This window comes from Pelodiscus sinensis, chromosome 18 (assembly GCF_049634645.1).
Source record: "Pelodiscus sinensis isolate JC-2024 chromosome 18, ASM4963464v1, whole genome shotgun sequence".
Taxonomy (NCBI): Eukaryota; Metazoa; Chordata; order Testudines; family Trionychidae; genus Pelodiscus; species Pelodiscus sinensis.
This window is the reverse complement of record NC_134728.1, coordinates 24,212,812-24,227,174: the sequence shown is the minus strand read 5'-3', so window position 1 is coordinate 24,227,174 and position 14,363 is coordinate 24,212,812. Positions and strand designations below refer to the sequence as shown.

Below are 14,363 nucleotides of genomic sequence, written 5' to 3'. Positions count from 1 at the left end.
GTTTAATAATGTGCTGGATGAAAAAAGTCTTTCCTTTGATCAGTTTTCAATTTTCCATCATTTAATGGTATTGAAGGTCCCCTTGTTTGTGAATTAGGAGACAGGGAAAACTGAAGCTCCTCCTCTACTTTCTCTGTAGCATTAATTCTGTATACTTTAAAATATGCCACTCATGACCATCCATCCTTCCCTTTTGAATAGAGAGAAGCAATAGCTAGGGTCAAAGTATGGATGAGATGCACAGCTCTGAGGATTCCCATTACCACAGTAGGAAAGAATTTGTTAGTTATCCCAAACTAGGAGTCTGGGTTTATTGTTAGTCTGTCTCACACACAGAGATTGGTTCAAACCAGCACGTATGAATGAGGAATAAGAAGTATAAAAGTTCTAACAAAAACTCACAAATCTAGGAACGTGCTTTAGCTTGGGATGGAAAATTCCATTTAGAATGTTAAACAGTTAAACTATATGTTGAACTGCCCCAGGGCAGTGGGCCCAGTCAGGCAGGGCCCACTGCATCATGCCACAGGCAGGGGCTGGCTCCAGTCAGCCAGGCACTAGTTAACCAGTTACGCCGGTAAGCATGTCGGTAAGGCAATGCTTACTGGGTAACCAGTTAAGTGGTTATCCCTTTACATCCCTAGCGTTAGCGTGTTAACTGACATTAGTGGGCCAACCAGTGAGTCACGGCTAGCCCTTGGGATTTAGCCAGGTGTATTACAGAGATGTATGCAAGCTTCTCATTCAGCAAAGAACATCTTTGGTCTTTCTGCTGACACTGCAAACAAGAGGTCCTTCGTGCCACCCTTGACAAGACAAGTACCTTCCTAACATCTTGCACTCTGCCTACTGCCCTAGTTACTATTTACCTCCTAAACAACCCAGCTCTCGTTGTCAGCAAGGAGAGACTCCTGTACAAAATCAATGAAGTGGCAGCTCCCAAGAAATGTGAAACCGCTCAGGGAAAGATGAGCAGGTATTTAAACTCCACTTCCAGGTGATGCATAAACTCCACTTCCAGGTGATGGGAAAGACATTAACACCACGCTCATAACGGTGACACGCAGGGCTTCAGGGAGACAAACACCTCTGGCACTGGGCACAGTGGTAAACAAGGCGCATTGTAGGATTCAGATTGAATTAGTTTCAGCTCTTTATCCAGCTTGGCTCTTGTTTCCGCTCTGATACAAATGCACTATATTTGTGGTGGGATTCTGTGGCTTGCAGGCCATAAACATCCTGATAGGGTAAACTGTGGTTGGACCGCCAGAAAGGTTGTTTACTTGCGTCCACAGGTACAGCCACCCACAACTCCCACTGGACACAGTTCACCATTCCTGACCAATGGGAGCTGCAGGAAGTGGTGGCCAAAAAGTCTATGTGGCCTGCATCTTACCTTGATGGTTGCCCACCACTGCACTACATCCTGTGGCTTCACTGCATTCTCTCCTCTCCCCGCTACCTGTGTCCCTGCATATTCCCTACACATCCTCCTGTGGAGAAAAGCTAGAGTAGCTGGCCACTACCTACTGCCAAGGCAGAGTCTGCTTTGTGGTCACACCTGTTTAACTCTGCTTTAGAGGAAGCAATTTAAGGTAGATCACTACCAAACAAGCTTCCTCTTCTTAGCTGCTCTAACAGACTGGTATCATACCCTTTGTTAATCTTTCAAGCTTTTAAATAGTTCTAGAAGACAAGATAATGTCTTCATGATTAGTGCCCTCTGCAAAACCTCTTTTCTAACAAATCTAACAGACCCTGGACGAAAATATCCAGTTGACTGACACTACTGCAATCCCCAGAAAGGGCGCAGGTGTTGGAGAAAATCTCCCTGGGAGCAAAACCCTTCAGCTCTGATATACTAAAGAAAAAGTTAATTAAGAAATAAACCATCTGCCATTGCTCTGGAGTGGAGTAGTAAAAGTTGCAAGAGCAATTCATCAACTATGTGTAAATCAAAATTAGGCTTTGTGACTTGGCATTTCCAACTTCATTTTTTATTTAAAATGACACTCTCTCTGTCAACTAAGGATAGTTAGGCATTACATTTTCCTACAAAAGGCATTGACGTATGGTATAAATGTAAGTTCTCAGAGGCAAAGTATCCTGAACTTTAAACAAATATTTCAAATCCCACATTACAGCATTTTGTGCCAATGAAACATGGTCCAATCCAATGGTTCTCAATCTTCATTGCACTGCAATCCTCTTCTGACAACAAAAATTACACAGAAAATGAAGCCCTCACCCCACTGCCTCAACTCAATCCCTTGAACTTCAGTCCCGGATAGAGGGGTTCAGGCGTTAGCCCCAGTAAGGGTAACACTGACTAGGGATGTAAGAGTGTAATCGCTAATGGGTAATGAGCTTATTGGTTATACACCAGCTCCCAGTCCAGCTCCTGGGGAGCCAGATGTCACCCTGTACTGCTGCCTCCGTATCACCTACATCTGTCATCTGATGACATCTTCATCATATAGACCCACAGGAAGGAGATCTTTGAAGAATTCCACAGGGATTTCAGCAATTTCCAGCCCACTATCAACCTCAGTCTAGACCAGTCCACACACGAGATCCACAATTGAATACTACAGTTAAACGAAGGCCACATTAACACCACTCTATACTGGAAACCTACTGACTGCTATTCTTATCTACATGCCTCTAGCTTCTACCCAGGACACCTTCCACAATCGATTGTTACAACCAAGCCCTAAGATACAACTGGATTTGCTCCAATCCCACAGACAGAAACAAACACCCAAAAGATCTTTATTAGGCTTTCTTAACACTTAAATACCCACCTGGGGAAGTGAAGAAACAGATTGACAGAGCCAGACAAGTACCCAGGAATCTACTTTTTTCCAAGACAGGTCCAACAAGGAAAACAACAGAACTAAAGATGTTAAGTAGTGAGTAAATGACTAATCATACAATTTGTATTGAGTACACAATTAGTTGATAAGGGGCCGTTGGGGCTCTGCCTTTTAAATGTAATAGCAGCCCGGCATGCAGGCAGCCTAGCTCCTACAACATTTAAACTACAGAGCTGCAGCAGAGATAGTCTGCGACCCAGCATGAACTGGGAGTGAAGTAGTCCCGGCTTGCACCAGATCCAGACCACTGCAGCTCTGCCTTTTAAATGTAGTAAGAGCCACAGCACCACTATGCCTCTGACTCCCCTGTTCCTCCGCCTCTGCCCATGGTCCTGGGGGAACCAGCTTTTAAGCTGGTTCCCCCCAGCACTGGCTTCTGCTTCCCCATGCCCTTGCTGCCTCTGATATAGAGGCAGCAAGGGGAGGGGGGAGAAATGCGAGTAGCAGTTGACTAATTGACAGCTCTTTTACATCCCTAAACAGAACACCACTGGTCATCTCCCTATAGCCCCCCAGTTTAAATGCCTCCAGTGCATTGACAATCTACAACCTATCCTAGAAAACAATTCCTCGCTCTCACAGGCCCTGGGAGACGGGCCAATCATCACCTTCAGACAACCCCCTAAACCTGAAACAAATACTTTCCAGCACCTCAGATACACTCATCCAGGAACCTATAACTCTGTCCACATATCTTTACGAGCAATGCCATCACAGGACCTAAACACATAAGCCACAACATCAGGGGCTCAGACAGCTGCACTAATGTGATATATGCCATTAAGTACTAGCAATGCCCCTCTGCCATGTATATTGGCCAAACTGGACAGTCTCTACAAAAAAGGATAAATGGACACAAATCAGATATCTGAAATGGTAACAGACATAAAACTGTGTAACCTGTAGGAGAACATGTTAACCTGCCTGGGCACTCAGTCATGGATTTAGAAGTAGCCATTCTTCTACAAAGGATTTTCACCAGCCAGTTAGAGAGTGTGTGCACAATTGGTATTCATCTGCAAATTTGACACATTAACTGGATGCCGCATTATAAAGCCAGTCTCTCTTGTCTTTAACACTGCATTTTTACATCAAAAGCTAAATGTGGGACACTTCCAACCCACTTAATTAGCTTCAACAACACTAGTGATGTTAGCATATAGTGATTTAAATGATTAACCAATAAGTCTGGGCTTATCGGTTAATCCAAATGACCACACACACACCCTTGCTACCTCTGTATGGGGAGGAGCAGGAGCCGGTGCCTGTGAGGAGCTGGCTTTTAAGCCAGCTACCCACATGTGCGGGTTCCCGCGGAGCCACCGGCCAGAGGCAGCAGTGCAGAGGGTGAGGGGAGCAGGCAGGAGCCTGTATACGGAGGAAGCCGAATTTCAAGCCAGTTCCCTGCGTGTATCGGTTCCCGCAGAGCTGCTTGCCCTGCCCCCCCCCCCCCCCCGCACTGCTTCCTCTCTCTCAGAGGCAGCAGCGCGCGGGGGGGGGGGGGGGGGAAGAGGGCAGGAGCCAATACACAAGGGAAGCCAATTCTCCATGCGTGCTGGCTTCGCAGAGCCGCCTGCCTCCCTGTGCTGCCTCCCACAGAAGCAGCAGGGGGGAGCCTTTGCATCAGAGGCAGCGGAGCGGGTGGGGGAAGAGGCAGGTGGGATGCCAGAGCAGCCTCTATCTGCAGGGAGCTCTGGCCCCATGTGGGCATGTGGGATGGCAGGGGGTCCCTCGGAGTGGGGCTAGGTGATAGGAGCGCAGTGGCTGCTGGACCCACTCCCAAAGGGAGCATTTTAGTAACCATAACAGCTAAAAGTTATTGTGACTACATGATTACTAAAATAAATGATATCTAACACCCCTAATTAGCACTGGTCCTACAATTGACAGGTATTTTTTTTCTGTTATAAAATACCTGGTTTCTGTTATTTTACTTCAGCTCATTATCTCAGGAAACAGGTTTTGCCCATGAAAGCTCATACTATACAGTTGTTTAGTTACAGACTAACAGGGCTAACTCTCAGACTTCCTTTCTAGGACAGGAAACAGTGCCATCTCCTGGAAGAAATGGTAATTCAGATGCAGGATTGAATATGCCTAAAGGAAAGAAAGATATTCCTAAAACACACTTGGAAAGAGTAGAATTTTGGCCTAGGCAAAACAGGACAGGGTGGTTTAAGGCTGGTTGGCTAATGCAGTTTTGAGAGGCTATTACCTACTCTTTGCAAAACATTTGTAGGGAGATCTTTTTCCTAAACAGAGCACATTCCTCCTCCTTTCCTAGGGTTATTTAATGGAATCAGATTCTTGAATTCCTAAATCAAAATGGAGTTCATTGGAAAGACTTGTAATGCCAACAGAAGAAGATTCTGACTTTACTGGTACAGCAGGGAACAATTGAACTCTGAGGAAACTAGGACCCTGTCATTGTACAAATGCTTCCCATCTCTATGTGTCCAAAGTAGTGAAGAAAAAAAAAACAGATTAGCAGAACTTTGCTTAAATTGAAATAGTTTGTCTTCTCCAGACAACACTTAAAGGTCCAAGAGGACAGGCTGAAGTCTCACACTGTCCCTATTCACATAAGACAGATGAAAACCAAGAGATACCAGCCCTCATAATTAGGGATGTTAGATAGTAGGTAACAGAATTCTTAGTTGACTATTCTATAGTTCCCAGGGGAGGGGCCAGAAGCCAGTGTGCTCTGGCACCATCCCAGGGAGCCCCCTGCAACCCCATGTTGCTTCCTTTGTATCCCTATCTGCAGGGGTTCGGAGGTTCCCAGAGACAGAGGCTGCTCCAGCAGCACCCCCCGGCAGACAAAGGCTAGTCCCTGGCAGCAGCCCCTCTCTATGGTGGGCCCAATCAGCTTCCCCTCTCCCACGTGCTGATAGAGGCAGCAGCACACAGGGGGACAGGTGGCACCATGGAGCTGGTGCTAAGGGAAACTGGATTTTAAGCCAGCTCCATCCCAGCACCAACTCCTGCTTCCCCCTTGGAAGGAAATGCAAGTAGTCGACTAGATTAACCGATAAGCCTAGGGTTATCTGTTAATCGTCTAGTTAACTATTCATTGACATCCCTAGTCATAATGCCACTGTGCTCTAGTCATGAAAGCAGCAGCAGTCTATTCATTGACAGTACAGAGAGGCTCTCTATTCCACAATAAGTCAGTTTCAAATAAATAAATAAATTACCCTGGATGAAAACACTATATAACAGTGGTCCCCAACCATTTTAGGTTGTCGGGCGCCAGGGGGCGTGGCCGTTTGCCCGCCGGGTGCCAGGGGGCGGGGACCGGGGGCGCCCCCCCCCCAGCCGCGCGCCCTGGGGCGGGGCCCCACCTAGCCGCGCGCCCGGGGGCGGGGCCCCCCATAGCTGCGCGCCCGGGGGCGGGGCCCCCTCCAAGGGCCGAGCGCCCGGAGCCGGCGCTCCCCCCCTCCCACTGAGTGCCGCGCGCCCGGGGCTCCCCGCCCCCCCCGCGTGCCGAGTGCCCGGAGCCGGCGCTCCCCCCCTCCCGCCGAGTGCCGCGCGCCCGGGGCCGGCGCTCCCCCCCCGCCGCGCGCCCGGCGCTCCCCCCGCCAAGCGCGCTCCCCCCGCAAGCGCCCGTGCGCCATGTGCCCGGGGCCAGGCCAGCCCCGAGCACCTGGCGGGCGCATTGAAATGCCCCCGCGGGCGCCATGGCGCCCGCAGGCACCGTGTTGGGGACCACGGCTATATAAGAAGTACGGATGTAAGCAGGTAGTCGAGTAGTCAACTACTTGCTCCCCGTCACTCCTCGCTGTCTCTGGTACAGGAGCCTGTCTCCACGGTGTTGCCTCCTCCTAACCTCGCCACCTGGCTCTTACTATGTTTAAAATGCAGAGCCACAGTGGTCACAGCTCTGTCCTGGCTTGCAGCTCTACAGTTTAAATGTACGTAGTAGGAACCAGGCTGCCTGCTCCTTCTACATTTAAACTGCAGAGCTGCAGCAGAAGTAGCGCCTAGATTGGTGTGAGTCAGGACAGAGCACTGATACAAATTCTACTGACTACATAATTAGTCAATTACTAGCCTCTTAACATCCTTAATATGAACTAGGTAATTGGGCAAACATGTAACCGCTGAAAATCTCAGCAGTTACATGGTTACCTGCACCTGCAGCCAGCTTTTAAGCCATCTCCCGCACACACCAGCTCTTGCCTGCTGCCTCACTCCTGGGGAGCTGGCTGCTGTCCTGCGCTGCTGCCTCTTATAGAGGCAGCAGCTGTGGGCAGGGTGGCAGCTGGCTCCCCTGGTGCTGAGTGGGAGCCTGCGTGTAACCATGAATGTTAATCGATAAGTCCAGGCTTATCCATTAACTGTTTACTTGTTTACACTTTCACATCCCTAACATGAACATATGAGATGAGCAGTTGCAGTAAACTTTGAAATTAACAATAACAAAAATCAAGAGACACATTATCAAATGCCATGTCAAATCATCCCAATTTCAATTATTTACAAACCGCACATTAAATTAGCAATATAATTTATTTAAACTAATAATATTCACCAATATTAATGTACAAAGAAAAGAGGTGGGTAGCAGCAAGACACACAGGGGAAAAAAAAGGAATTTCAACATTAAAACCCTAGTTTGCCCCCATTCAGAATGACACAGTCAGCACAGACTTAACATCCCTTAAAGGGAAATTGCACAACTAGAGATAAGACTGTCCCCTTGGGATACAAGACCATAGGAGACCATTTGGCCTCCAGCTTGCTTAGGGAACACTAGGGTCAGTGTCTTGTGAAGGGAGGTTTTATTTAAAGTGCCTCATCAAAGGCACCATCTCATTAAACAGCATAAGAGACAATTAACAGTCCTCTGTATGGCATTCTCCAGCAAGAAACACCTACCAATTTCGGAAAACTGTCTCTGGTGGCCACTTTCAGGCAGGATTAGGAACTGGAATCTGACAATTGGTAGGAAGATGTAGGTTATTATAGAATGGGGATGATGAAAGATACTTGTAACATACAGCAGCAGAAAGCTTCCCTCAACCAACTCCAACCTACAATTCAACATTTGGTGAATGTTATGGCCAACCCTCCATGCAGGATGAGAATAAGATGGTTAATTTTAACTGGCTTCTGATTTTCTGGCTTGCGGTGTTTAACAAACCTTAGAATGCGATCACTGATGTTCCTTTCTGGCCAGACCTTACACCACTGCTATTATGTGGACATTCACTGTGAAGCTCAAAATGTTCAGCTCACCAGGAAGGCAACTCAATACCATTTTTACCACTTTGTTAAAAAAGAGTTTCTTCAATCCACCAATGTATGTTGCCTTACATCTACACTAGGAACTAAACACAGCAACATTAACTGAACCTGTATGAACTTACAGGCCTTTGTAGGTTCACAACTGGTGACTCAGACAATTATTTTTAATCCTACATCAGTTTAGCACCTTGATTTTAAAACAAAAAAACAACAAAAGGAAAAAATGTGTTAGAGGAGGTAAGCAGCAGCTCCTAGTCAAACACTATGCATTTCTCCCAGACAGTTTGATCATTCCAGCTCCACCATCCAAGGACTTTGCACCTTGTTAAATTCCAGTTGATTCTCATGCTCTAGGTTTTGTTGTCTGATTTTTTCCTGGACCATATCACTTGAATGAAGAGTGAAAACACTCACATGTAATAGTCACGTTAAATGCCTTGTGTTATTAAAATAAATCTGCTTTGTTCATTTTCTTATGCCAACCACAAAGATCTTCACACTCATGCAGCCTCCAAAATCTAAAAAAAGTCTAAACAGACCAGCTGTGCTTCTTTAATGGAAGTTTTCTGCACTGTCTCGTGCCACTGCCAAGGTCCTGGAAACGATGACCAGATACAACACATCCTCAGAACAAGTTTATACACTGGATTTGGGGGCTGAATTCAATGGGATTTCTTTGAGTTCTGTTCTCATACAGAGATATTCCCCAATCACAGCCATGAGTGCAGTGCACACTATATGTACTAGCCACCATGTTAGAGCTGTGGGAAAATGTGCATTATAAATCCAGCAACTCAGCAGATGGAAAAAATGAATCGTAACTGTGAAATCCAAACACTGCTTTCCTCGCCGGACAAAGTACAACAAGCCCAAAGCACTGCAAGAAGAAAGAAGAGACAGATGTAACCGGAACTATATGTAAACATTTTAATACTGTAGGGGCCAACTGAGGGAGGGATCTAGCAGCACCATCTGGAATTATCTGGTTAAAAATAAATTTTAACTGTTCTGAAGTCAGGACTATTCTGACATTGCTCAACACTACTACAATAAAATGTAAGCACTTGTGGTATTTTAATTACGTGAAGGCAGAGGAATGAGATTTTAGTTTAAAAATTCTAGGCTGGCTCTCTGCCTTGTCTCTCTCTGTAGTCTTTGGCCTCAGGCTGTGACTAAATACTTTGCATTTTTTTAAACACTTTATACACAGATAATTATTTACAAATATTAATTTCCATAAAATCCATCAGGTGCAGATTTTATCCCCACCTTAAAAGATGGGGAACTGAGAGAGTGATGTTAAATGATTCAACCAGGGTTTAGAAGAATCAACATCAGAGTCAGGAATAGAACTCAGGAGTTCCTCATTCCCAATCTTGTACTGAGACCTTCTAATTGCCAACTGTTCTATTGAGGGATTATTACTGAGGGCATGTCTTCACTACAGGCTGGATCCTTGGCAGCGATTGATCCAGCAGGGGTCTATTTACAGCATGTAGTACAGACATAATAAATCGACCGCTGAGCACTCCCCTACTGTCTCTGGTACTCCACCAAAACTAGAAGAATAAACAGAGTCGATGGAAAAGTGTCAGCTGTCAACTTACCATGGTGAATATACCATGGTAAGCAGACCTAAGTACATTCACTTCAGCTACATGAATAGTGTAACCGAAGTTGAGTAACTTAGGTCAATGACCCATGGTAGTATAGTCCAGTGTTTCTCAATCAGTGGTATGAGTACCCTCAGGAGTACTCGAGAGAAGTCTGGGGAGTACATCAACACAACTGAAATTTAAAGAAAACTGAATTTTTGTTTAAGTTTTACAGCGCATTATTACCGGTATTTTTGTAGTTCTTACACCCAAAAATTTCATCAGCCGTCCAGCTACGATTAAGTTATTTAAACAAATGTGTTGCAGAAAAAAAGTTGTGTGTCTGAAAACTGTCAGTACTGAGGACACAGACACACACGTATTTAAAAGGGGTAAATCACCAAACCCAAACGACATCCCGGCACCTCGTGGAGCAAAAGCCTTGCTAATATGGTTTAATTCCATCACACAAGACCATCAGACAATACCAGCTGTCTGCTTGGATAACTTGGCAAAGGGGCAGGGGATAGGAACAACCCTGGAAGCTTTTGAGAGCGGGACTAATGCAGCATTGCTGAGGAAAGGGCAATTGTCGCAGGAAGAGGATATGCCTGGGATTGACATGTGAAGTAAGGACAGGAAGTCGCTGGATAGCAAGGAAGGCTGGGGAAAAGATGACTGTCCAAAGGGGGCACTTTGCCTGGAAGAGCATTTTAGTTGATTGAGATGGAGGTGATTAGGAATACAATATGTGCGTAAATGTATGATCTGATTTTTATAGTCTTCATCTGTCTATTCTTCCTATTGTTTGTAGCTCTCACTTGTTGTATGATGCCTACCATTAGACTGAAAGCTCTTGGAGCAAGGAACTTGTGGCTCTGTATGCTTTGTAAGTGTAGGATACCAGCATCATGCCAGTGCTAAGAACAAGTAAATAATAAAAATAGGGTCTCTCACTGTGACAGATTTTACTTACTGTCAAAGCCCCAGGCTCACACAGTGGATACATAACAGGCACCTACATCACATCCCTTCAGGCTGCAAGAAACAATTTCCCACAGAGGCTTCAAGGTTCACCAGACAAGACTTAAGCTAGTTCTGAACCCAGTCCACAATCCTATCATCAGCACAGCATGAGTCTCATCAAGAGTAGGGAAACAAGCTGTGTTGTTAGCAGGTTACCTAATGTGTACTAAAACATTTGAACAGTCTAGCACAGACAAGGCAGCATGGTAGACTTTAATACATGCTAAACTGGTTGAATTAAAGCCTCTGTTCCCCACTGTGGTAAAGGCAGTATGTCTTGTCTATAGTGGCCTTTTCAAAGATATTAGGTAGCACATGCTAACATTTAAATTCTAATGTAAAGGCAATGATGACTAATCTCAGTATGGCTAAACAGAAGCTCGAAATCCTGCAGAGCTGACTTACCAGGTAAGTGCATTGAGGATGAAAGCCATCATGGAAAGTCTTCCAGGTGGGGTAGAGAATCCCAAGATCTATATAGGATTTTAAATAAGACAGGCACTGAAATAAATTGAAAATTGCTTCAGCTAGGATTCTACTAAACTCAGGCTCTTCCCAGTGACCCAGTTCCATTAAAAAGCTAACAAACTGATATTTCTAGATTTGAAACAAAAAAAGCCCAAAACAGAAACAACAAAATTATTTTGTTTTCCTAAATTATGGATTTATATTTACAAAGTTAACTCTACCTATATATCTGAGAATTGTAGAGCTTGTGTGTCAGAACACCTAAGGGAGAAATTCACCTTGGATAGAACTTAACTAATTTAGTAAACTTACCTCAAGGCTGAATTTGACCCTATAGGTGTGAATGTAGGGTCTTGATAAGACTGGATAAGCTTCTGCAACACAAGTGTCTTTAGGTTTCAGAGCAAGGTTCTCTCATGATCATTCCCCATGATTATTGCATCTGATCACTAAATACAGAATGCCAGTTGCCCTCTGAGATATTGACTTTTCTGGAGCACTCGAAAAATTTGAGTTTTGGAAGAATTGCCTATGTGCACACTGCAAAGAGAAGTGCTGTATGGATTGTTGTAGTCCTCTTTCTAACAATGGTACTGCCAGAAGATTAGGTCTTAAGCCACAATCAGTAGCTGAATATTGTCATGTATGAATTTTCAGTTAGACTGAACCCAGATCTCCACCGCGGAATCACCCTAATTCTGTGCTCAGTGGTGTTAGATACTCAAGATTCAATGTGGTCTCAGGGCTCCACATTTCAGAGTATGCCAGTGATCATGTTAGACAGCAGTGTTTTATTTTCTAAATGTGTGACACCTTCTCTATGTTCTAGTTAAGGAAAAGTGTCTTACCTCATCATTGAAAATCTGGTCAAGAGAAGGGCTATTCTGTACCAGGCTGTCTACCAGAGCTAGCCAGAGTCCTAAGGAGCTGTAATAGACTGCCTGCATGAGGACAATCTGTGTCAGAATGAGGACAGGATCCCAGACATAGCTACGGAATTGTCCCGCCATTTCCACTGCTGATTGCACACAATCAAAGGAAAGGCAATTCACCTCAGCCCCCAAAGGAAACACTAGATGATTTCCTTAACAGCACCTGGAAGTAAAGAGCAGGGGTAATGCCAACAGCAGCTCTCAGCTCACACCCTCAGCCCAGCCACAGGGACACCCCCCATCCCACTCTCAAGAGCTCTCCATAATTACATGGTGTCAGCTCCCGAGCCCCTCCCCAGCATCCCCCTCAGCTCCCGAGCCCCTCCCCCACCATCCCCCCCAGGTCCCGAGCCCCTCCCCCCCAGCATCCCTCTCAGGTCCCGAGCCCCTCCCCCACCATCCCCCCAGCATCCCTCTCAGCTCCCGAGCCCCTCCCCCCATCCCCCCCAGCATCCCTCTCAGCTCCTGAGGCACTCCCCCATCATCCCTCTCAGCTCCTGAGGCACTCCCCCCCCATCCCCCCCAGCATCCCTCTCAGCTCCTGAGGCACTCCCCCACCATCCCTCTCAGCTCCCGAGGCACTCCCCCACCATCCCCCCCAGCATCCCTCTCAGCTCCCGAGCCCCTCCCCCCATCCCCCCAGCAACCCCTCAGCTCCCGAGCCCCTCCCCCACCATCCCCCCAGCATCCCTCTCAGCTCCCGAGCCCCTCCCCCATACCCCCCAGCATCCCTCTCAGCTCCCGAGCCCCTCCCCCACCATCCCTCTCAACTCCCAAGCCCCTCCCCCCATCCCCCCAGCATCCCTCTCAGCTCCCGAGCCCCTCCCCCCATCCCCCCAGCATCCCTCTCAGCTCCCGAGCCCCTCCCCCCATCCCCCCAGCATCCCTCTCAGCTCCCGAGCCCCTCCCCCCATCCCCCCAGCATCCCTCTCAGCTCCCGAGCCCCTCCCCCACCAGCCCCCCCATCGCTCTCAGCTCCCGAGCCCCTCCCCCCCATCGCTCTCAACTCCCGTGCCCCCCCCCTCCAGCCCCGTACTCACGAGCCGCTGCCCTCGGCGTCCGCCTGCCGAATCCCTCCTCCCGGGACAGGGCGCTAGGGCCGGCTCCGCGCGGCGCTCTGACTCACTCGGGACGGGGCGATAAACGTCACCTCGCAGCCAGGCCGCAGCTCGGCTCCTGACAGCACGGACCACAAAGGCCGCAACCCCTCGGCCATCTACCATAGAAAAGACGCCCGCTGCCTAGAGCGTCATCATGGGACCAGCTTTCCGGAAATACCATGGAGACGGCGCCTGGGCCTAGCGCGGCCTCTCGGACCCGACGCCGCTTGCGCATGAGCAGTGGCTTGCAGCGCTCGGCGCCGTCCCGAGGTTCGGAGGGCCGGTGAGCTCTGAGTCCCTCAGGGCGGTGCGCAAAAGGAGGCGTGACGTTGACTCCAGCGTGGCTCTGCTGGGCACGGCGCTGTGACCTCTGACCCCGGCTGCCTGTCAGGCCTGGGTTGATCAATCGCCCTGCCTGGCCCAGGTGGGGCTCACAGAAGGGCCGGGGGGGTCATTGTGGGGGCTCGACAGCGGAGCACGGAAGTGAGCAGCACAATCAAGAGCAACAGGACTCACTGTCACATGACTGGGGGGGTGTAAAATGACAATCTACAAATTAACAGCCTTGGGAGACGCAGGGGTTCATATAGGCTGCAAGGCCAGAAGGGGCCACTGGGACCACCTAGTCTGAGCACCCATATAATAACATGGCCCATAGAACAGTGGTCCCCAACCTTTTGGGGCTGCCGGGCGCCCGGGGGCAGGGCCACGCATACTCCGCGTGCCCAGGACAGGCATCAGCATGTGCCATGACCCCAGGCAGGGGCCACCCATGCGCCCGGGGCTTGCACTGGCATGTGCTGCAACCCCAAGCAGGGATAGCCCATGCACCTGGCGCCCAGGGCTGGCACCAGCATGTGCTACGTGCCCGGGGGTGGGGGCATCCCAGATTGTTCCGCGGGCACACATAAATGTCCTGGCGGGCGCCATGGCGCCCGCGGGCACTGCGTTGGGGACCACTGTTTTAGAAAAAAGCACCCATACTTGATTTGCAATTGTCAATGATGGAGAAGCCAACAAGATAGTTGGTAAGTTGTCCCACTGGATAATTAGTGATAAAAGTGTTTTATGTTCAGTCTTATTTTGTCTAGCTTCACTTTCTAGCCATTACATCTT

General features: G+C 48.1%; 1 protein-coding gene across 1 annotated transcript; it reads right to left on the bottom strand.

Annotated features, from left to right (window-relative positions):
* Positions 1–7,643: 7,643 nt before the first annotated feature.
* SYS1 (SYS1 golgi trafficking protein) lies at positions 7,644–13,354 on the bottom strand. Its single transcript, XM_075901293.1, has 4 exons — positions 13,188–13,354; positions 12,064–12,310; positions 11,153–11,220; positions 7,644–9,003 (listed from the first exon to the last, which is right to left on the bottom strand). Exons 2-4 carry the CDS (start codon positions 12,223–12,225, stop codon positions 8,763–8,765), a joined length of 471 nt encoding a protein of 156 aa, XP_075757408.1. The 5' UTR covers positions 12,226–12,310; positions 13,188–13,354; the 3' UTR covers positions 7,644–8,762.
* Positions 13,355–14,363: the final 1,009 nt, after the last annotated feature.

Excerpts from the sequence above, each read along its gene's own strand:
- SYS1 (XM_075901293.1), bottom strand. The coding sequence starts at position 12,225 with ATGGCGGGACAATTCCGTAGCTATGTCTGGGATCCTGTCCTCATTCTG. Across the intron at positions 11,221-12,063 it reads ACCAGATTTTCAATGATGAG|ATCTTGGGATTCTCTACCCC; the intron begins GTAAGACACTTT and ends AATCCTATATAG. Across the intron at positions 9,004-11,152 it reads ATCCTCAATGCACTTACCTG|TGCTTTGGGCTTGTTGTACT; the intron begins GTAAGTCAGCTC and ends TTCTTCTTGCAG.